Consider the following 23,573-nt stretch of genomic DNA (forward strand, 5'->3'; position numbering starts at 1 on the left):
ACTGGACGACACACAGTTTCAGGAGTAGACTGACTAGCTTTATTCCACAGTTCCTTATAAAGCCCTCTCCCATGCAAGGGAGGAGGTTCTAACACTTAAGACATTATCCAATCTCTAAGTAGTAACCTCCCACAGATCTCCTCCCCTCCTCTAGCATCATAATCCCCTTATTGTGTACACAGTTTTCCCCGAGTTTTGGATGTACCCTAAATACTTGGGGTACATCCACAAATCCAACATCCCCAGATAGCTCTATTCTGGGGGACCAACATACTTAAAAATTAGCCCATTCGGATGAATGGTTCGTGAGATATGGGGTTCCAAAGATTTGACCGACCGCATGGGTAAAGTATCCGAAAACAGTTCCATGCATTTTGGCCCTGCGGTCGGTCACAAACAAGGGAATGAAAACAGGCGAATTGCCTGTGTTATAGAGCCTGGAGAGGGTTTGAATGAATTCCCTTGTTTATGGGGCTCTTTCTACCGAACGGCGGGTCATTCGGTAGTTTCCATACGAATTTCTGGAAGTATGGAGGTCTCAGCGGTGTTTGCCTAGTCAAGTGTCCGATTTTAGTTCCAGACACTCGACGGCAAAACACCGCTGTTCGGTAGTTTAAGATGGCCGCCGCCACGTGTTTGTTTCCCGAATGGCGGCCACCCAGAGGACAAAGACCACACTGCACTGATTGCCAATTACCTGTTTGCAACATTGTTGCAAACGGTAATTGGAGGCACACTCATTCCTGGGTGGTCTGGTTGTTCGGTAGTTTCATTCCCTTGTTTTATTTGAATGATTCTACCGAACAACTAGAGGAATACAATTCTTTACATACATTTAACTGTCATTATACCCGGATACCATGCTTTCTATACATGTACATACACATTAAACCAGCCATATGACCAAATACACTTATTCTCATACATGTCGTGGGACAGCCCGGTACCAATCCGCTACACTGCTCCCCCTTGCCCACAAGCCGGCATACACAGTCTGATCCAACACGGATCGGCTTGGGGATGTCCGGGGGCTCACGGATCATTTCTCTAAGTCAGTTTGTCTTGACAACCCGTCAGCATTTCCATTCTGCTTACCCGGCCGGTACTGGATATTAAAGTCAAAAGGCTGTAGCGCCAAACTCCAGCGCAGCAGCCTGGCGTTGTCTCCAGCCACCCGGTTCAGCCAGACTAACGGGTTGTGATCCGTGAGCAAGGAAAAGGGCTGTCCATATAAATAGGGTTGTAGCTTCTTTAGGGCCCACACCACAGCCAGGCATTCCTTTTCGATGGCGGCGTAGCTTACTTCTCGAGGTAACAGTTTGCGACTGATGTAAGCCACTGGATGTTCCCCGCCATCGGCCCCGACTTGACTCAGTACTGCCCCCAATCCAAACATAGAAGCGTCTGTGTGAACAAGAAAACGTTTAGTTGGATTGGGAGCTGCCAAGACAGGGGCATTTATCAGTGCATTTTTCAATTGTTGGAATGCCTGCTCACACTCCGGGGTCCAGTTTACTTGGCGGGGAAGGTTCTTACGGGTCAGGTCAGTGAGGGGTTTGGCCAGGGCGCTATAATTGGGAACAAACTTCCGGTAATACCCTGCTGTCCCTAGAAACGCTAAAACCTGGGTCTTAGTCCTAGGGGTGGGCCACTGGGCTACAGCCTCTACTTTGGCGGGTTCGGGTTTTTGTTTACCGCACCTTACTCTATGTCCCAGGTATTGTACCTCAGCCATGCCGATACTACACTTGGCCGGCTTCAAGGTCAGACCTGCTTCCCTTATCCTATCTAGTACAGCTCCGATGTGAGCTAAGTGTTCCTGCCACGTATTGCTAAAAATAGCAATATCGTCCAGGTAGGCACATGTATAGTCCTGGAATCCATCTAGGAGTCGATCCACCATCCTTTGGAAGGTGGCTGGGGCGTTTTTCATCCCAAATGGCATGACCTTAAACTGGTACAAGCCAAATGGGGTGACAAAGGCCGACTTCGGGATGGCGTCTGGGGCCAGGGGGATTTGCCAATACCCTTTACACAAGTCAATAGTGGTGAGGTATTGGCCCCTGGCCATTCTGTCCAGTAACTCGTCTATCCGGGGCATCGGATAGGCGTCAGATACAGTCTTCTCGTTCAATCTCCTATAGTCCACGCAGAAGCGGGTCGTACCGTCTCGCTTTGGTACGAGGACTACAGGAGATGCCCAAGGACTGTCTGACGGTTCAATCACCCCCAGTTGGAGCATTTCGTCGATCTCCTTACGCATGTTTGCCCGTACCGCTTCTGGAATGCGGTATGGCGTCTGGCGCATGGGTAGTTGCCCTGGGGTCTCGACCCGGTGAGTTGCCAGAGGCGTGTATCCAGGTACATTAGAGAACGTGTCGCGTTTCTCTTCCAATAGTTGCTGTACCTCGATCCGCTCCTGTGGGCTCAGCCGATCTCCCAGCGTAACCTCCCCTAAATCTCCGGACAGCTGCCCATCCCCCAGCAAATCGGGGAGGGGTAAGCTGTCAAACTCTTCCGTGTTAGGGGCACAGATGGCGGTTACCTCCTCAGTACGCTCGTGGTAGGGCTTCAGCATGTTCACATGGAGCATGCGTCGCCCCCCAGTCCCTGTGCAGGGGCCGATAATATAGGTGGTATCGCATCTTTGCTCCACCACCTTATATGGGCCCTGCCAGGCGGCCTGTAACTTATCATGTCGGACAGGTTTTAAAATTAGTACCTTCTGCCCGACCTGAAAGCTACGGTCCCTGGCTCCCCGATCATACCATGTACGCTGGCGGGTCTGGGCCTCCTGAAGGTTTTCCCGTACCGTCTTGGTCAACGCTTCTAGGCGGTCCCGAAAGGCCAACACATATGGTAGGATGGGAGTGCCATCTGTGCTCCGGTCTCCCTCCCAATGCTCTCTAATAAGATCCAATGGGCCTCGGACCCTCCTTCCAAACAATAATTCAAACGGGGAGAACCCTGTGGATTCCTGCGGCACCTCCCGGTATGCAAATAGGAGGTGCGGCAGGAATCGTTCCCAGTCCTTGTGGGTCTCTGCGAAGGTTCGGAGCATCTGCTTCAAGGTACCATTGAATCGTTCGCAGAGCCCGTTCGTCTGGGGGTGGTAAGGGGCGCTGATAATAGGCTTAATGCCACAGATCCTCCAGAGGTGTTGGGTGAATTCTGCGGTAAACTGGGTACCCTGATCCGAGATAATCTCCCTGGGTAATCCCATCCGGGAGAATATCCGCATGAGGGCATCCGCGACCGTCTCAGCGTGGATGTTGGTCAGAGCCACTGCTTCTGGATACCTGGTGGCATAATCTACGACCGTTAAAATATACCGTTTTCCTGACGGGCTAACTTTATTGAGGGGGCCTATCAGATCCACCGCTATTCGGCTAAAAGGTTCCTCTATTATGGGTAAGGGGTGAAGTTTAGCCTTCCTGCGATCCCCCCTTTTTCCCACTCTCTGGCAGGTATCGCAAGTCGTGCAATATCTGCGTACTTCCTGGCTAATCCCTGGCCAGAAGAAACTCTGGGTTAGTCTGTACCTGGTGCGACTAACCCCTAGATGTCCGGATAGCGGAATATCATGCGCTATCCGGAGTAATTCAGCCCGGTACCGCTGTGGTACCACTAATTGTCTCCTCGCTATCGGGTCTAACCCCGTAATCTGTTTGGTTGTTTCCCTGTATAAAAGTTGTTTATCCCAGATAAACTTCTCTCCCTCCGCCCCGGGGGAACCCGTGCCAACCTTGTCCCTATACACCTGAAACGTGGGGTCTGTTGCGACTTCAGCTACAAATTCATTAGGTGGAGCCCAGGGGACACATTCTAGAGGGGGGGTAGGGTTGCTTACCTGGACCTCCGGCAGTGTGTTGTGGTCCTGGGTGCGGGCCTGTTGTCGGGTGACTACAGGGTTGACCTCTCCTGTGGTGGGTGACTGGGGCTCAAAAGCAGAAGTGAGCCTCCCCAGATCGTTCCCCAATAAAACCTCCGCCGGTAAATGTGGCATCAACCCCACCTCCACTTCCCCTGCCCCCACTCCCCAATGTAAATGTACCCTTGCTGTAGGTAGCCGGTACACTGCTCCCCCAGCTACCCGGACGGCAACAGTTTTGTTCAGTTTTGCCTGATCTGAAATCAGGTGGCTCTGTACCAAAGTGATGGTGGCTCCCGAATCTCGTAATCCCCGGACTGCTGTACCATTCAGATATACCGTCTGTCGATGGTGCCGTAGATTATCCACATTGGCCTGGACCGGATCTGCCTCGTGCAGTACCTCCCATTGTTCCACAGTAGTAATGGGGACTGCGGAACCATATGGGGTGGTGACTAGGTCCTGGTAGTGGTGGGCTGCGGCCGCCCTGGGTGGAGGTGGGCCTGGACGAATCCAGGTGGAACGGTCCCGTAGCTGCGGGCATTCCCTTTTATAATGTCCCCACTTCTGGCAGTGATGACAGGGGCCAGCGGTGGGTTGTCGGAACCGGGGCTGTGCAGCGGGTGGTGGAGGTGGTGGTAGCGGTCTCGGTGGAGCTGGGGTGTAGTTGTTTCCCCCGAATGTTTTAAAGGTTGCTTTTGGAGCTGCAGGTTTTTGTGACCTGCGTGCATCCAGGTAGTCATCCGCTTTCCTAGCCGCCTCGGTAAGGGAAGTAGGGTTTCTGTCCCTTACCCATTTCTGGACCTCATTGGTTACTCCCTCATAGAACTGCTCCATCAGCAACATTTGTATTACATCCTCCATAGAACGTGCCTTGCTAGCTTGCACCCACCCGAGCGCTGCCCCCTGTAATTGGCATGCCCACTCTGCGTGCGAGTCCTTCTCTGCTTTCTTTAGATCCCGGAACCTCCGCCGGTATGCCTCGGGTGTTATAGCATACCTGGCGAGTATAATTTCTTTCACTTTACTGTAATTCCTTATTTCGTCATTAGGTACAGTCCGATATGCCTCTGCTGCCCTCCCGGTTAACCTTCCGGCCAAAATAGGTACCCAGTCCTCTGCGTTAATTTTATGCAGTGCACACAGTCTTTCAAAGTCTTGCAGGAAAGCGTCTATATCTTCCTCTGCCTCCACATATGTTTTAAAAGCCTGGTATGGTATTTTAGGCTTACCTTCCTGTGGCACATTAATTGCAGAGCTTTGTTCTGGTGCCTGTGTCCTTAGGATGAATTCTTGTACCTCGGCCATTGTCCTGGTAACAATTTCTGTTGGGGGGTTTTCCCCATAAAAGGATAGCCTGAACTGAACCTGCCTCTGGAATTCCGATCCTTGTGGTGTTCCTCCCGGCTCCCTCTGTGCCGGAACTGAATCGCCCTCCATTCTGTACTCTGCCATGAGTTCTGTAACAAGTACTGCTTTCTTCTTATTGCTGGCTTGTATACCCCTTGCCTCTAGGAGGTCCTTTAGCGTGGAGCGTTTTAGCGCAGAAAAATCAATCTCCATCCGTACTCCATTTACGCTTGTTCCTCTGTGAGTTTGGATCCCAGCGCTGCCAACCAATGTAGCGGAGAGCCGATCTTGCACAGCTATTCTCCACTAGAGATTCCAGTGAGGCTCAGGAACAAGGTGATGTTAAGTCCATAGGCAAGGTTTCCAGCAGGTAAAGTAATACAGCAGTATCCCCATCGCAATCCCAATAACTGGACGACACACAGTTTCAGGAGTAGACTGACTAGCTTTATTCCACAGTTCCTTATAAAGCCCTCTCCCATGCAAGGGAGGAGGTTCTAACACTTAAGACATTATCCAATCTCTAAGTAGTAACCTCCCACAGATCTCCTCCCCTCCTCTAGCATCATAATCCCCTTATTGTGTACACAGTTTTCCCCGAGTTTTGGATGTACCCTAAATACTTGGGGTACATCCACAAATCCAACATCCCCAGATAGCTCTATTCTGGGGGACCAACATACTTAAAAATTAGCCCATTCGGATGAATGGTTCGTGAGATATGGGGTTCCAAAGATTTGACCGACCGCATGGGTAAAGTATCCGAAAACAGTTCCATGCATTTTGGCCCTGCGGTCGGTCACAAACAAGGGAATGAAAACAGGCGAATTGCCTGTGTTATAGAGCCTGGAGAGGGTTTGAATGAATTCCCTTGTTTATGGGGCTCTTTCTACCGAACGGCGGGTCATTCGGTAGTTTCCATACGAATTTCTGGAAGTATGGAGGTCTCAGCGGTGTTTGCCTAGTCAAGTGTCCGATTTTAGTTCCAGACACTCGACGGCAAAACACCGCTGTTCGGTAGTTTAAGATGGCCGCCGCCACGTGTTTGTTTCCCGAATGGCGGCCACCCAGAGGACAAAGACCACACTGCACTGATTGCCAATTACCTGTTTGCAACATTGTTGCAAACGGTAATTGGAGGCACACTCATTCCTGGGTGGTCTGGTTGTTCGGTAGTTTCATTCCCTTGTTTTATTTGAATGATTCTACCGAACAACTAGAGGAATACAATTCTTTACATACATTTAACTGTCATTATACCCGGATACCATGCTTTCTATACATGTACATACACATTAAACCAGCCATATGACCAAATACACTTATTCTCATACATGTCGTGGGACAGCCCGGTACCAATCCGCTACACCCTCATATTATTAATACTCTGTATCTATTCTTCTTACTATAAACACCCAGTACTAATCCTTCTTGGTAATAATACTCTATATCCATTCTTCATATCATACCCAGTATCAATCCCTCATATTATTAATACTCTGTATCTATTCTTCTTACTATAAACACCCAGTACTAATCATTCTTGGTAATAATACTCTATATCCATTCTTCATATCATACCCAGTATCAATCCCTCATATTATTAATACTCTGTATCTATTCTTCTTACTATAAACACCCAGTACTAATCCTTCTTGGTATTTGATACCACTCCTCATTACTATAAATGTTGAGTTTATCAATGAATCTTAGAGTATTTGGCAGAACATGGAGTAACTAAATACTCAGCTAATTATGAATACAGACCTGTTAAGGGTTCCGTAGTGAGGGGAGATGTTGGAGTAGATTGGATGGCTCCTTCAATACCTGAGCTATTATTGAATGTCCACGGATTTCTCTCACTGGTGACCTGTGAAATGCTTGCTTCTGACATCATGCTATCCACATGGGGTTCTGTAAAATAGACATGTCACAAGTTAAAGCCCTCTCCAGCATAGATTATTCTTACTAATAATACCCAGTATTAATCCTTCCTACTAATAATAAGAGTATTAATCCTTCCTAATAATAATACCCAGCATTAATCCTTCCTACTAATAATACCCAGCATTAATCCTTCCTGCTAATAATAAGAGTATTAATCCTTCCTGCTAATAATACCCAGTATTAATCCTTCCTGCTAATAATAGCCAGTATTAATCCTTCCTACTAATAATAAGAGTATTAATCCTTCCTAATAATAATACCCAGCATTAATCCTTCCTACTAATAAAATGAGTATTAATCCTTCCTACTAATAATACCCAGTATCAATCCTTCCTACTAATAATACCCAGTATTAATCCTTCCTGCTAATAAAAGGAGTATTAATCCTTCCCACTAATAATACCCAGCATTAATCCTTCCTGCTAATAAAAGGAGTATTAATCCTTCCTACTAATAATACCCAGTATCAATCCTTCCAACTAATAACACCCAGTATCAATCCTTCCAACAAATAGTACCCAGTATCAATCCTTCCTACTAATAATACCCAGTATAAATCCTTCCTACTAATAATACCCAGTATCATACCTTCCAACAAATAGTACCCAGTATCAATCCTTCCTACTAATAATACCCAGTATCAATCCTTCCTACTAATAATACCCAGTATCAATCCTTCCTACTAATAATACCCAGTATCATACCTTCCAACAAATAAGACCCAGTATCAATCCTTCCTAGTAATAATACCCAATATCAATCCTTCTTACAAATAATACCCAGTATCAATCCTTCCCACTAATAATACCCAGTATCATACCTTCCAACAAATAATACCCAGTATCAATCCTTCCTAGTAATAATACCCAATATCAATCCTTCTTACAAATAATACCCAGTATTATTCCTTCCTACTATAATACCCAGTATCAATCCTTCCTATTAATAATACCCAGTATCAATCCTTCCTATTAATAATACCCAGTATCAATCCTTCCTATTAATAATACCCAGTATCAATCCTTCCTATTAATAATACCCAGTATTAACCCTTCCTAGTAATAATACCCAGTATCAATCCTTGCTACTAATAATACCCAGTATCAATCCTTGCTACTAATAATACCCAGTATCAATCCTTCCTACTAATAATACCCAATATTAATCCTTCCTATTAATAATACCCAGTATTAATCCTTCCTACTAATAATACCCAGTATTAACCCTTCCTAGTAATAATACCCAGTATCAATCCTTCCTACTAATAATACCCAATATCAATCCTTCCTACAAATAATACACAGTATTAATCCTTCCCACTAATAATACCCAGCATTAATCCTTCCTGCTAATAAAAGGAGTATTAATCCTTCCTACTAATAATACCCAGTATCAATCCTTCCAACTAATAACACCCAGTATCAATCCTTCCAACAAATAGTACCCAGTATCAATCCTTCCTACTAATAATACCCAGTATAAATCCTTCCTACTAATAATACCCAGTATCATACCTTCCAACAAATAGTACCCAGTATCAATCCTTCCTACTAATAATACCCAGTATCAATCCTTCCTACTAATAATACCCAGTATCAATCCTTCCTACTAATAATACCCAGTATCATACCTTCCAACAAATAAGACCCAGTATCAATCCTTCTTAGTAATAATACCCAATATCAATCCTTCTTACAAATAATACCCAGTATCAATCCTTCCTACTAATAATACCCAGTATCATACCTTCCAACAAATAATACCCAGTATCAATCCTTGCTAGTAATAATACCCAATATCAATCCTTCTTACAAATAATACCCAGTATTATTCCTTCCTACTATAATACCCAGTATCAATCCTTCCTATTAATAATACCCAGTATCAATCCTTCCTATTAATAATACCCAGTATCAATCCTTCCTATTAATAATACCCAGTATCAATCCTTCCTATTAATAATACCCAGTATTAACCCTTCCTAGTAATAATACCCAGTATCAATCCTTGCTATTAATAATACCCAGTATCAATCCTTCCTACTAATAATACCCAATATTAATCCTTCCTATTAATAATACCCAGTATTAATCCTTCCTACTAATAATACCCAGTATTAACCCTTCCTAGTAATAATACCCAGTATCAATCCTTCCTACTAATAATACCCAATATCAATCCTTCCTACAAATAATACACAGTATTAATCCTTCCTAGTAATAATACCCAGTATCATACCTTCCAACAAATAATACCCAGTATCAATCCTTCCTAGTAATAATACCCAGTATCAATCCTTCCTACTAATAATACCCAGTATCATACCTTCCAACAAATAATACCCAGTATCAATCCTTCCTAGTAATAATACCCAATATCAATCCTTCTTACAAATAATACCCAGTATCAATCCTTCCTACTAATAATACCCAGTATCATACCTTCCAACAAATAATACCCAGTATCAATCCTTCCTAGTAATAATACCCAATATCAATCCTTCTTACAAATAATACCCAGTATTATTCCTTTCTTCTATAATACCCAGTATCAATCCTTCCTATTAATAATACCCAGTATCAATCCTTCCTATTAATAATACCCAGTATCAATCCTTCCTATTAATAATACCCAGTATTAACCCTTCCTAGTAATAATACCCAGTATCAATCCTTCCTACTAATAATACCCAGTATCAATCCTTCCTACTAATAATACCCAGTATTAATCCTTCCTATTAATAATACCCAGTATTAATCCTTCCTACTAATAATACCCCGTATTAACCCTTCCTAGTAATAATACCCAGTATTAATCCTTCCTATTAATAATACCCAGTATTAACCCTTCCTAGTAATAATACCCAGTATCAATCCTTCCTACTAATAATACCCAATATCAATCCTTCCTACTAATAATACACAGTATTAATCCTTCCTAGTAATAATACCCAGTATCATACCTTCCAACAAATAATACCCAGTATCAATCCTTCCTAGTAATAATACCCAATATCAATCCTTCTTACAAATAATACCCAGTATTATTCCTTCCTATTAATAATACCCCGTATCAATCCTTCCTACTAATAATACCCAGTATCAATCCTTCCTATTAATAATACCCAGTATTAACCCTTCCTAGTAATAATATCCAGTATCAATCCTTCCTACTAATAATATCCAGTATTAATCCTTCCTAGTAATAATACCCAGTATCATACCTTCCAACAAATAATACCCAGTATCAATCCTTCCTAGTAATAATACCCAATATCAATCCTTCTTACAAATAATACCCAGTATTATTCCTTCCTACTATAATACCCAGTATCAATCCTTCCTATTATTAATACCCAGTATTAATCCTTCCTACTAATAATACCCAGTATCAATCCTTCCTATTAATAATACCCAGTATTAACCCTTCCTAGTAATAATATCCAGTATCAATCCTTCCTACTAATAATACCCAGTATCAATCCTTCCTATTAATAATACCCAGTATTAATCCTTCCTACTAATAATACCCAGTATCAATCCTTCCTATTAATAATACCCAGTATTAACCCTTCCTAGTAATAATATCCAGTATCAATCCTTCCTACTAATAATATCCAGTATTAATCCTTCCTACTAATAATACACAGTATTAATCCTTCCTAGTAATAATACCCAGTATCATACCTTCCAACAAATAATACCCAGTATCAATCCTTCCTAGTAATAATACCCAATATCAATCCTTCTTACAAATAATACCCAGTATTAATCCTTCCTACTAATAAAATCCAGTATCAATCATTCCTAGTAATGAAGTAAGAGACCCATTTCCCCCAGTAACCGGACGACACACAGTTCCAGGGGTACAACAACCACTTTATTGGCCACACTCAGCGTTATACTTTCCCCATGCAAGGGGTGGATCAATCATACAGACAATATCCCCTCCCAGAGGTCAGATGACAGAACCGGACCCTAATTCCTTTGTCCCGCCACTCGGTGTCCCCTCCCAGGTGCCTGTGTGTGTGACAGGGACTCCAGTTCCTTTGTCCCCAGTTCCCGCCACACAAGTACAGGGTTTCCGACTTCGCGTGGCAGGGGGTCTTCTTCCCAGGACCCTCTATACCTGGGAGTCTCAGTGCGAGAAAGATATTCCGCCTTCTTGGCTCCCATGCACAGAAAGCCCGCCAAACCACCATTGTCCCCAAAGAATGCCCCCAGCAATCTCAGGGACCCCAGAACGGCAACCATCTTCTTTCGCGGGGTCCATAGGTGCAACCAGGCAAGGGAAGTGTCTCCTTTTGGGACATGAACGGCGGCCACCCAGGGAAGCGCTCATTAATTACTTCCTTTTGGTTTCAACCTTATGTTGCAAGTTGCCAACATTCTAATTGGTTGGTGTGAACACTCCAAGTGTGCTGAGGAGGTCCTCGTTCGGGTGCCGAATGAGGTGGGAAGCAATCCACGAATGCTTCCTCTGAATGGTGTTTGTTTAAGGAACGGGCCGCCACTCATGCGCCGAGACTTCCCTTGTGGTTTTCACACCTCGTTGACTTAGGTGCAAACATTCTAACGAGGTGTCAACATTCCAAACAAACATTCTAAATGGGGTATCGAGGTGGTTCCCGTTCAGGAGGCGAACAGAACTCGTTCGTATGGGGAATTCTGAACGAGGAGTACGTAAACCACAAGAATACACACAGAATAGGGGAAAATTACGGGTAAAGACATAAAGCAAATCACTAACAGGCAGCGGTCCTGCCACACAGCTCTCCCTTAATCACAAGCCGGCATACACAGTCTGATCCCAACAGATCGGCTTGGGGATGTCCAGGGGAGTACTCACGGATCACTTATCTAGGGCTGTCTAGGGCTGTCTATCTAGGGCTGTCTGTCTGGACAACCCATTGGGTTCTGTTTACCGGGTCTGTAGGGTCAAGCTCCACCGTAGCAGCCTGGGTATTGTCCCCTGTGACCAGGTTGAGCCATGTGAGCAGGGTAAATTGCTGTCCATACAGATAAGGCTGCAGCTGCTTGAGGGCCCACACCACAGCCGGGCATTCTTTCTCAATGGCGGCATAGCTTACCTCCAGAGGTCAAGTCCTGGGGGGAAAAGTGTGGGAACTCACCCGAGATCCCCCCCCCAAATATACACTTGTATGCATAGACGCATGCACGGGCGCACGCACGCACACACACATACTGATGACACTCATGCGCACACACTCTGACAGGCTCACACACAAATACACTCACAAACAAATACACACACACACTCACAGACACACACTCACTCACAGACAGACACACAGGCAAACACACTCACAGAAAAACAAACACTCACAGACAAACACACACTCACAGACAAAGATACATACACTCACAAAGACACATACACACACTCACAGACACACACACACTTCCAGACACTCACAGACAAACACACACACACTTCCAGACACACACACACTCACAGACAAACACACTAACAGCCACACACACACACACACTCCCAGACAAAGACACATACACTCACAGACAAAGACACATACACACACTCACACTTCGACACTCACAGTTAAACACACACACACACATAAGCTCACACTCACAGACACACACACACACAAAGATACATACACTCACAGACAAAGACACATACACACACACACATAAACTCACACTCCCAGACACACACACTCCCAGACTCACACTCACAAACATACATTTTTACAAAATGCTTAACAATTGTCCACCCAGCCTCCCTACCTGGAGAGCTGGCGTGGACTTGTCCCTGGGGTCCAGTGGGGCTAAAGCCCGGCGGGCGGCGGTGGTGCCTGATACACGCGGCGAGGGAGCTGCTGGTCTGTCTCCTCTGCTCCCTCGCGGGCTGTCTATTAATGCCGGGAGCCGGAATATGACATCATATTTCGGCTTCCGTAGACAGCGCGCGAGGGAGCAGAGGAGACAGACCAGCAGCTCCCTCGCCGCCCGACGGGCTTTAGCCCCACTGGACCCCATAATACGGGGAAAACGGGGGCTCCTGCAGGAGCAACGGGAACGGCATTCCCACTGTAAAAAAAGTGCAGGAACGCCGTTCCCACGCGTTCCTGCAGGACTCGAGCCCTGCTTACCTCCCTGGGCAACAGCTTCCTGCTGAGGTAAGCCAAGGGGTGTTTTCCACCATTGTAACGGAGCTCCCTGTACCCCCCGTACTCCCTGAATCCCTGGGTACCTCCGCCAAGACCGCTTCCTAGCTGGTGCGGAGGACCATACGCACCGCACTGGACACTATAAGCGCCATAGACCCCACAAACCGCTGCAGCTCGGTTGGGGTCTCGCCGTCCCTTCCCACCCTGGACCAAACTCCTGGATCCAGGGACTCAGTGGGAAGGCTTCTCCTCCAGGAGAGTGTAGCTGTGAGATCTTACAAGAGCTAGTAGTGATAGCTGTATACCAGTTCCCTACAATAGGAGACAGAACACTAGATTGAGGGGGAAGTAAGTCTGTTTTAATTGTAGCCACACTGGCCTTTTATGCAAGTCCCCATGCAAGGGGTATGCCCACGTGGACCTTGTTGGCAACAGGGACACAAACTTAAAAAACAATAATAACACATTTCCAATGTTAGCCACTCCCATACATGACACACGATCCCTCTCCTCTGCTTGGGAGATAATTGGATCAGTAATTTACTAATTCTAATCCAATTTTCTCCATGCACAGAAAAAACATACATTTCTAAAAAGTCCCCAAATTACCTCAAAACACATGATATCCCCGCAAAAGTTACATCCCCTGATAGCCCTGAATCTGGGCGACCAACATATCCAAAAATCACCCAGATCAGTTCAGGTGTTCAGAAATTCTTTGGAAGTCATTTATTTGACCGAACGCAGGCATGGTCCCATGCCCAAAACAGTTCCAGAGAATCAGGGCTTGCGGTCGGAATGGTTCGGTAGTTTGAAAATGAACAAACTACTGAACGGAGTCAATAGTCTTATCCTGGAGCTTGTTCCCTTCATCCAGACGAATGATCCCACCGAACAATGCTCTTCTAACTGGTATAGAACCGAATGCAGGCATGGATGGAAGTCCAGCGGTGTTCGGGAGTTTCTGTATCCGATTTCAGTTCCATGAGATTCATGCCCAAACACTGCTGCCTGCGTTCATGCAAACAAGATGGGCGCCACCTTGTGGTTGTTCATAAGAATTGCGCCCATCCAGACGAACAATTAAAACACTGTGGTGAGAAAGTTGTTAATAGGTGTTAACAAGCTCCAGGGTGGTCTCTGTTCGTGCGGTTGTTCGGTAAATGAATCATATAGTCCCAATTGCATGAACGGAGCCTGTTTGAAGTATTTTAGCCAGGTCTATTGCAGGGGCCTTAGTCACAAGGTAGGAGGCTGGCAAACAGGCTCCTTCAAAAGCCAGTGGCGAGGTCACTTTCACCACAGCCATCATCCCCGACCAGGCTCAGTACAGCTCCTAACCCAAACATGGAGGTATCTGTGCAGTCAAGACAGGGGCAAATGTCAGGGCGTCCTTGAAGGCTTGGAACACCTGCTCACACTCTCAGGTCCAGTGTACTTGCTGGGGCAAAGACTTTTTGGTCAGGTCAGTGAAGGGTTTAGCAAGGGCACTGTAGTTGTGGACAAATTTCCTATAGACGAAGGCGGACTTGGGGACAGCAGCCACCATTAGGGGGATCTGCCAGTAGCCGTTACAAAGGTCAATAGTGGTGTGGCATTGGCCCAAAGCCATCCTATCCAGCAGCTAATCCATGCGGAGCTTAGGGTATGCGTCCAATGTTGAGCATCCTGTAGTCCACACAGAACTGGGTAGTCCCACCTTTCTTTGGGACCAGGACTACTGGGGAGGCCAAAGGGCTTGTGGATGGTTTTATGACCCCTAACCATTGCCTCTCCTGGATCTCCTGCAGCATACTTCACCGCACAGCCTCCGCAGAGGCGGTTGGTTGGGGGTCTCCACTCTATGGGTGGCCAGGGGGGTATACCCGGGCAGAATGGAGAACGTTGTTCGCTTGGCAGACAGCATCTGCTGTGCCTGTCTGCACTCTCTCTCAGTTAATCAGCCCCTCCTCTATGGACCCTCCCTGAGCTCCATCCTCCAGCAGGTCAGGCAAGGGAAGAGTGCTGTAATCTTCCTAGGCTGGTGCACAAATGGCAGCGATATCCTCTGTCTCGTGATAGAGCTTCAGCATGTTAACATGTAACAGGCGTCTGACTCCGGTACCCGAGCATGGGCCGATCACATAGGTAGCGTCCTCTTTCTGTTCCACTACCCAGTATGGGCCCTGCTAGGCCGCCTGCAGTCTGTCATGTCGGACGGGTTTCAGTAGCAAAACCTTCTGCCCGACCTGAAAGCTACGGCTCCTGGTGCCCCGATCGTAGCACGTGCACGGACGTCTCTGGGACGCCTGGAGGCTTAGTAAATGGGTGAGTTCCTCCAGTCGGTCCCTAAACTACAGCACATATGGGATGATGGGGGTCCCTTTCTGTTCCCCAGCTCCCTCCCAGTGTTCCCAAACTAGGTCTAGGTGCCCCCTCACCCTCCGCCTGAATATCAGCTTGAACAGGGAAAACCCTGTAGATTCCTGGGGCACCTCCTGATAAGCGAACAGGAGATGGGGCAGGAATTTCTCCCAATCCTTGTGAGTCTCTGCAAAGGTACTGAGCATTTGCTTCAACATACCATTGAAGCGCTCACACAAGCCATTGGTCTGGGGAACTTAGAATCGGTTTAATGCCGCATAACCTCCACAGTTGGTGATTCATTTCGGCAGTGAATTGGGTGCCCTCATCCGAGAGGATCTCCTGGGGAAAGCCGATCCGGGAGAACACTCTTATCAGGGCTTCAGCCACAGTCTCTGCCCGAATATTGCTCAGGGCGACTGCCGCGGGATACAGAATCGCGTATTCCACGATGGTCAGAATGTACTTCTTCCCAGAGGGATTAGGCTTAGCTACGGGGCCTACGATATTGACAGCTACTCTGTCGAACGGATCTTCGATAACGGGGAGGGGATGGGGCGGGGCCTTGTGTCGATTGCACCGCTTCTGGCAGACATCGCAGGTCTGGAAGCACTGCCTCAGATCCTTAGAGATGCCTGGCCAGCAGAAGCTTTGAGTGAGCCGAGAAGCCGTACCACTCCTTCCCAAATGTCCGGTCATGGGAATATCGTGGGCTAGCTTCAGCAGCTCATACCGATATTTCTTGGGCGCTACCAGCTGCTTGGTGGTAGTAGGGGCTGTAGATGGTTTCTTTCTCACTGCAATGCGGTACAACCGCCCCCTTCCCAGATGTACCGCTCCACGTCTTTCCCTATGTCCCCCGGGGCTGCCTTATCCTTGTCTCAAACTCAGTTGGGGTATCCCAGGGTATAGGGGCCAGGTCAGGGGTAGGATCCCAGGGCTCTTGGTGTAGGGATGGCAATAGCACCCAAAGGGTGGGGGACTGATGCGGGAGGCTCGCTTATGGGGCCTTCTACGGGACCTGGGATGTGTAGAGTGGCACATGAGCCTCAGAGTGTGAGCTGACTTGGGTGGTGCAGGCTGGCTGCCGGGTTATCACAGGGTAGGCTTCTTCCAGGGTCTGGACGGAGACAAAGATGGAGGTGAGGTGTCCCAGGTTGTTGCCGAGCAGCATCTCTGGAGGTAGTCGATACGTGAGCCGGAGTGGAACGCACGCGTCGTGTATCCAGTGTCTTAGAAAAAAAGGTACACAACAATTAAACACAGGGTGCTTCTGAGCTTAGGTCAGCAAAGAACCCCAAGGGATATGTACAAATAGAAAAAATCCCAGGCCCTCACTGCGATTGTCTCCAGGCAGATTTATTGCAATGTTTCAACCTGTTAAGGTCTTTATCAAGTATCCAGTGTCTGACACCTCACAGAGATCCACACTTCCCCCGATCCGGCCGGCAGGAGGGAGCTACGAGGATTTTCTGGTCTGTAGGCTACCGACCTGGCATCTCATGCCACGACTTTGAACCCTTCTATGAGTGCATATTTATTTATCTGTCTTTAACAGTGTTCATCTTTTTAATACATTTCTACTAGAGAGCACCCTGTCTCTTTATTGTACATCACAGAATCCGGCACAGACTTGGTATACTGCAAACACTCTGCGGTCATAACTGATACATATCTTGGTTTAGGTTGTATCATTTCATCATTTATGTATTGGTTTTTGTTAAGACACCTTTTGTCTTAATAAGTAAATCGCCGTTTAGTCCACCTTCCCCTCTCACCGTATCAAGTCTTTGTTCGTATAATGTATAATCCACGAACCATAACCAGGGGAAGCGGTAATCTCCCGAACGGGATCCGTGAATGTACTCAGGTTCCCGAACCGAACTCCACGAACTGCCGCTAACAACCAAAAAACGATATCCACCAAGCGGCATAAGTTTCCCATAAATAGTCCTTAAGCGTGAATAAGAATCCACCCAATAACTAGACTGAAGCTCCGTGTTGAGGGTCAAACAAGATCTCAGGACTGGAACACCCAGCCTGCTTTTTATTAGGAAAAGGCACACACAGGACACTCCCAGGGGGAGGATGAAAACAACCAATTATACACAGGGTAACACCCCCACGTCTCCTCCCCTCAGATAAACACATAACACAATTATAACGTACAATATTTTACCCCAGTTCTGGATGTACCCCAAAAACAGGGGGTACACCTTTAAGTCCAGCACCGCTTGAAAGGTCTTGGTTAGGGGAACACTCTGTCCAAATTCCAGCCCATTCGGTTGTGGGGTTCGGGAGTTATGGATGTTTGAAGTTTTGATCGACTGCACGGATTTTCTAGCCGAAAAGAGTTCCACAAGTTTTGGCCCTGCAGTCGGTCTCCGTTCGCCTGTTAAAACTATACGAAATTCTCATCATCCACAACTATCTCCGAGTTCGCTGGATTCCCCATAGCTGATTACGTGTAACTACCGAATGGCCCGTCGTTCGGTAGTTCCAGCACGAATTTCTGGGCGCATGGAGGTCTCAGCGGTGTTCGCCTGTTTGTGTATCCGTTTTTAGCTCCATGCGTTTACAGGCAAACACCGCTGTTCGCACGCAAGATGGCCGCGAACACGTGCAAAAGTCCCGAAATGGCGGCCACCTATATGTTATACACGGAGTTCGTGCGAAATGATGCGAACGGCTGGAAACAGGCTGGAACGGTAAAACATGCTTCATAATATATCAAATCAGTCATTTAGACGGATGGCACAAAATAGCCGAATCCACCAAAGAAATAGACAGACGGATGGTTCTGTCACAGTTTTAATTCCATTGAAGGTTATTAGACTGATACTACATTATCTCCAGCTTTACCAGTATTCTTTCCTACTTATACCATAGTAGGCAATCGTTCTGGGATCCACCTAGCTGATACAGCTCCATTATTTATCAATTATTTATTTATTTTTATCACTTGGATTTACCCAGTTGGACTTTAACTTGTGCAATAGGCATCTAGATTTTTAGAGTCTTTGTCTATTCAGCGATATTACTACTTAACAGATCCATGTTAATCCAGGTCTATGTTTTTTTTTCTAACTATTCGTGACATTAAACCTACTGTTTGAATTATATTCCTATTTCACTATTTCCAATTACTCCTGATCACTCTATTGGTCTTTTATAGTAGAAATTTTGAGTTTTAATTAGTCGATCCATAAGGTCCACTTCTAGTCTCTGGGCTCCGGCGCCCCTAGGTGAACATGGGCCGAGGTGAACATGGGCCGAGGTGAACATGGGCCGTGGGTAGGTAGTGTACGTTCCCTCCTGCCACTCGGACGGCGACAGTACCCCCTATCCATTCTTCTTCGGGGATAAGCTGGGGTCCCACCAGGGTTAGAGAGGCTCTGATTTTTCAGAGTCCCTGGACCTTGTGCCAGTTCAGCCGCACTGCCAGTCGGTGGTGATCCCAGTTATCATGGGCGGCCTGGACTGGGTTCGCCTCATGCAGGATGGTCCAGGCTTCTTCGTCAGGGCTCTGGAACTCTGTGGGGTCATGGTGGTAGCAGAGAGCCAGTAGGGACTACGGGGGTGACCCACATGGGCTTTCCCCGGTTTTAGGGACTGTTAATTTTTATGTGGAGGCCCTGGAAACATCGCAGTTCTGCCCCGGGGAAAGCTCGCTGGGGGGGTGACCGGACCAGGATGCCATGAAGGGGAGCTGTGGTTGAGGGGTTGGGTTGTAGCAGAGGTCGGATGAGGAGATCGGTGTCACGTCCTGCTCTTTTCTGTGGAGATGTCTGGTCTTGGCTTCTAGTATCCAGTACTCTTGTTACAATTCTTGTTTAGTTTTTCTTGGTTTTTGGTTTTCTATTCTATGTCTGGTTTTCTTTATGCTAAGTGCTATATATGTCTTTTGGTTGTTTTAGCATACATTAGGCAGTGTAGGACCTGCCAGATATGGGGTACATTGGCGTTGTTGGCAGGCTTATGCAATGTATGATCATATAGTGTGACTAAATCCCTATGATTTCCATATGTAGTACTTAGTTATTTCTCCTCTTGTTTTGCCTTGTTATCTTGTCTTGTTTTAGTTTGTATACCCAGTCCTGTCTAGTCATGCCCATGTTATGTTTGTTTTCCTCATGTCTTGTGTATATGTTCTGGGTTTAGCTTACTATCCTTCTCTGGTTCTGGGTTCTATTAGTTCTGTCTTGTTTTCATGTTTGGTGCCTATCTCTAGTCTTGCCTTGTTTCTAGTACTGGATACAATCTTGTTGACCTCCCTATTCAGCTCCTGGGAGGTCTGCTTAATTTCCAAGCTCTTAGTTCCTGGTATCCGCTGAAGCTGATTCAGGGTCTTGGTATGTGGCTGCACAAACGCTGGTGCTCAACACCAGGGGGCGTGCGGTTACCCTGCTAATCCACCTCCACGCTGTGACTCCAACTTTGAACATCAGGCATACTGGGTCCCGGTCCTGCACCGCCGCCCGGACAGTGTCTGGGTCCCGGGCACTGGACCACCACCCTGACAATCGGTAGCTGAGAGAGGGAGCAGGGCGTTGAGAGTATTTGCATACTCGTCAGCCCATTTGGCTGCTTCGGTCACGGTCTTGGGCTGCCAGTCATTCACCCATTCCTGCACCTCTGTGGGGAGCCCATTGTAAAAAAGAATGGAGAATCTCTTCGGGTGACTTGGCCTGTTGTGAGGCCATCCAGCTCTTGGTGGCTCGGATGATATGGCATGCCCACTCCGCATGGGAATCCTTCTCACCTTTCTTGGTCCCTCTGAACTTCCTGCAGTACGCCTCTGGGGTTACAACATACCAGGCTAGGAGGACTTATTTGGCCTACTCGTACTTCTGGATCTGGTCTGCTGGTACATCTCGAAAGGTGTCACGGCCCCCGGCTTGCCACGAGGTGCGGTCGCACCCAACCGGTGCGACTGTGCTGAAGAACTGAGCTTACCTGCTCAGCGGTGAGACAGGAGCTGCTCAGTCGGGTTCTCCTGGGCACATGCCCGGATTAAAGATGGTGCCGACCATGCGTTTGAGGCCATATATAGCTCCGTCCCCCAGGGTGACACAAACGTGTGTGTGATGTCACGACGCACACGCACGTTCTGGGTTCAGAAGCTCCATAGTTCATTGCCCTGTCGTGGTTTCCGTTCCTGGTTCCAGAGAGTGCGTTTTCTTGTCCTGTTCTTGATATTCTCTGTATTTTGACCTTGGCTATTCCCGACTATTCTGATTTCTGGTTTCCCTGACTTGGCTTGTTTATTGATATTGTATATTTCTGGCTTTCTTGACCTCGGCTATCCCTTGACCTTTCTCTGTCTTTAACGTATTAGTCCGGCCATTCTAAGGACTGGTTTACGTTCTATCATTTTCTGTTCTGTCTATGTAGATGTTACATAGTTCTGCATGCTGGACCACACTAGCAGTCATGACAGTATGCCTCTGCCGCCCTCCCTGTTAGGGTAATGGCCAAGATAGTGACCCAGTCTGCGGGGGCGACTTCCTGCAATAAGCACTGGCGTTCGAAGTCCTGCAGGAAGTCGTTGATGCCTTCTTCTGCCTCCTTGAATTCTTTAACCCCTTAAGGACACATGCCATGTGTGACATGTCATGATTCCTTTTTATTCCAGAAGTTTGGTCCTTAAGGGGTTAAAGGCGGCAAAGGGCAACTTGGCCTTTCGGGCCGGGCCTTCTGGGGACCTCTCTCTGGTCCTTCGTTCATCTAATTGTGGGTGGTTTGCCCTTTCTTCCGTGCGAGGATATAGGCTTGTACCGCAGAGACCTTGATATAGGCTTGTTACCCCCGCTAATAATAAAGTAAGAGACCCATTTTCCTCAGTAACCGGACGACACACAGTTCCAGGGGTACAACAACGACTTTATTAGCCATACTCTGCTTTATACTTTCCAATGCAAGGGGTGGATCACTCATACAGACAATGTCCCCTCCCAGGGCCCTCCCAGTGATTGGATGACGGAACCGGACCCTAATCCCTTTGTCCCTCCATTTGGTGTCACCTACCAGGGTCCTCCCCCTCCCTGGGGCCTGTGCGTGTGACAGGGATTCCAGTTCCTTTGTCCCCAGTTCCCGCCGCCCAAGTACAGGGTTTCCCACTTCCCGTGGCAGGGGGTCTTCTTCCCAGGACCCTCTGTACCTGGGAGTCCCAGCGTGGGAAAGACTCCCTCCTTCTGGGCTCCCAGGCACAGAAAGCCCACCAAACCACCATTGTCCCCAAAGAGTTTCCCCAGCAATTTTAGGGAGCCCCAGAACATCAACAGTCTCCGTTCGCGGGGTCCCTGGGTGAAACCAAGTAAGGGAAGTGTCTCCCCATGGCCGGCGTTCGTCTGTACAAACAGCAGCCACCCTCGGAAGTGCTCATTAATTACTTAATTTGCGGTTTCACATTTATGTTGCAAGTTGCCAACGTTTTAATTGATTAGTGTGAAGCAATCCGCGAATGCTCCCTCTGAATGGCGTTTGTTTAAGGAACGGGCCGCCATGTTGAGGCTTCCCTTGCGGTTTGTGGTTTTCACACCTTGTTGACTTAGGTGTGAACATTCTAACGTGGTATGAACGTTCCAAACAAACATTCTAAATGGGGTATCGAGGGGGTCCCCATTCGGGAGGCGAACAGAACTCGTTCGTATGGGGACTCCTGAATGGGGAGTAGGTAAACCAAAAGAAAACACACAATATAGGGGAAAATTAAAGGGAATGACATACAGCAAATCACTAACAGGCAGCGATCCTGCCACAGGGACGATACCTGCCTGTAAGGAGAGAGCTGCAGCCTACTCAGGTGGAAAAGCTGCAGAGACCCCAATCAAGCTTTGTTGACTGTGGTTGAACTGCCCCAGGGTCCCGGCAAGCGTCTAGGAAGCGAACTGAGCGGAGGTACTCTGAGAACAGGAGCTCTGTCACAATCTGTGTTCTTTGCGGGGTATAGTTTATTTAAAATAATACTATAATGTCAGGAGTACAGATGTGTATTCCTAACTCTATAGTGCCCGTAGTGATATATAGGTGAACCCCTTTCTTTTGCATAAAAATTAATAAAATAAAGCTTTTTACTCTCTGCCTCATAAAGGAGGTCCAGCCTCATAGAGGAACATTGGGAGCTGATGTGCATGTCTGGCCAATGCTGCGCATATTCTTGCTTCTCCACGTTGTATTCAATGCTTTCCTATGAACTCCTGCATCAATAACATTGCAGGGTTAACAGGTCCTTTAAGTACACCTGTGTTCATTCTGAAGGATATCCTAGAGGTTTAATGTACAAAGCAAAAAAAAAATGAGTTTTTGTGGCAAATCCAGACACTTTAAACTGTATTTACTGTATTGTGTTACAAATGTGTATGTATGCCTTTAAGAACCAAGTGTATGTAGTGTGGTTCTTGCAAACAATGGCGTTCATATGCTGGCGGCATGAAAGCCGCAAGTCTTCCTGCAAATCGTTTCACGAATAGTGAATTTCAACACTGTTCGTGAAACAACCAAACTACCGAAGGGAGACCACACACAGGAGGTCGTGTGGCTCCCATTAAGGATTGCAAGTGTTGCAATCGGTAATTAGAAGGATTCAGGGTGGCCGCCGTTCGGCTACCGACCACGCGGCGGTCGGCCATCTTGGATCCTTTGTTAGCCCAGCGGTATTTGGTCGTCGAGCGCCTGGAACTCAAAATCGGCTACTCGACGGCACGAATACCGCTGGACTTCCAAGCCGTTCGGGAGTCCCGGTCCTTCGGTAGTTTGTTCCCATATGTTAAATCGGTAGTTTGTTCCCATATGTTAAATAGGTAGTTTGAAGTGAACTTAAATGTAATGTGTATTTCATGCGGCGTTCGGTTATTTAAGCTGGGATCTGAGCGGTACTTTCACGAAATGTGTGCTCAGACCCCAGCT

The 23,573-nt window shown here is 47.0% G+C and overlaps 1 protein-coding gene across 4 annotated transcripts in view; it reads right to left on the reverse strand.

The window, feature by feature from the left end:
• The window catches only part of LOC134609276 (protein HEG-like), a 385,710-nt gene that overhangs the window by 357,031 nt on the left and 5,106 nt on the right, over positions 1-23,573 (reverse strand). For 3 of the 4 annotated variants that reach the window (XM_063452931.1, XM_063452928.1, XM_063452927.1), the window contains exon 2: positions 6,989-7,135. The exons of the other annotated variant lie outside the window; for it this stretch is intronic. In XM_063452931.1, coding sequence (XP_063309001.1) covers positions 6,989-7,135 — 147 coding nt within the window. The remainder of the gene's footprint in view (positions 1-6,988; positions 7,136-23,573) is intronic. 4 annotated transcript variants of the gene reach the window in all.

The sequence above is a fragment of the Pelobates fuscus genome, chromosome 4 (assembly GCF_036172605.1).
Source record: "Pelobates fuscus isolate aPelFus1 chromosome 4, aPelFus1.pri, whole genome shotgun sequence".
Lineage (NCBI taxonomy): Eukaryota > Metazoa > Chordata > Amphibia > Anura > Pelobatidae > Pelobates > Pelobates fuscus.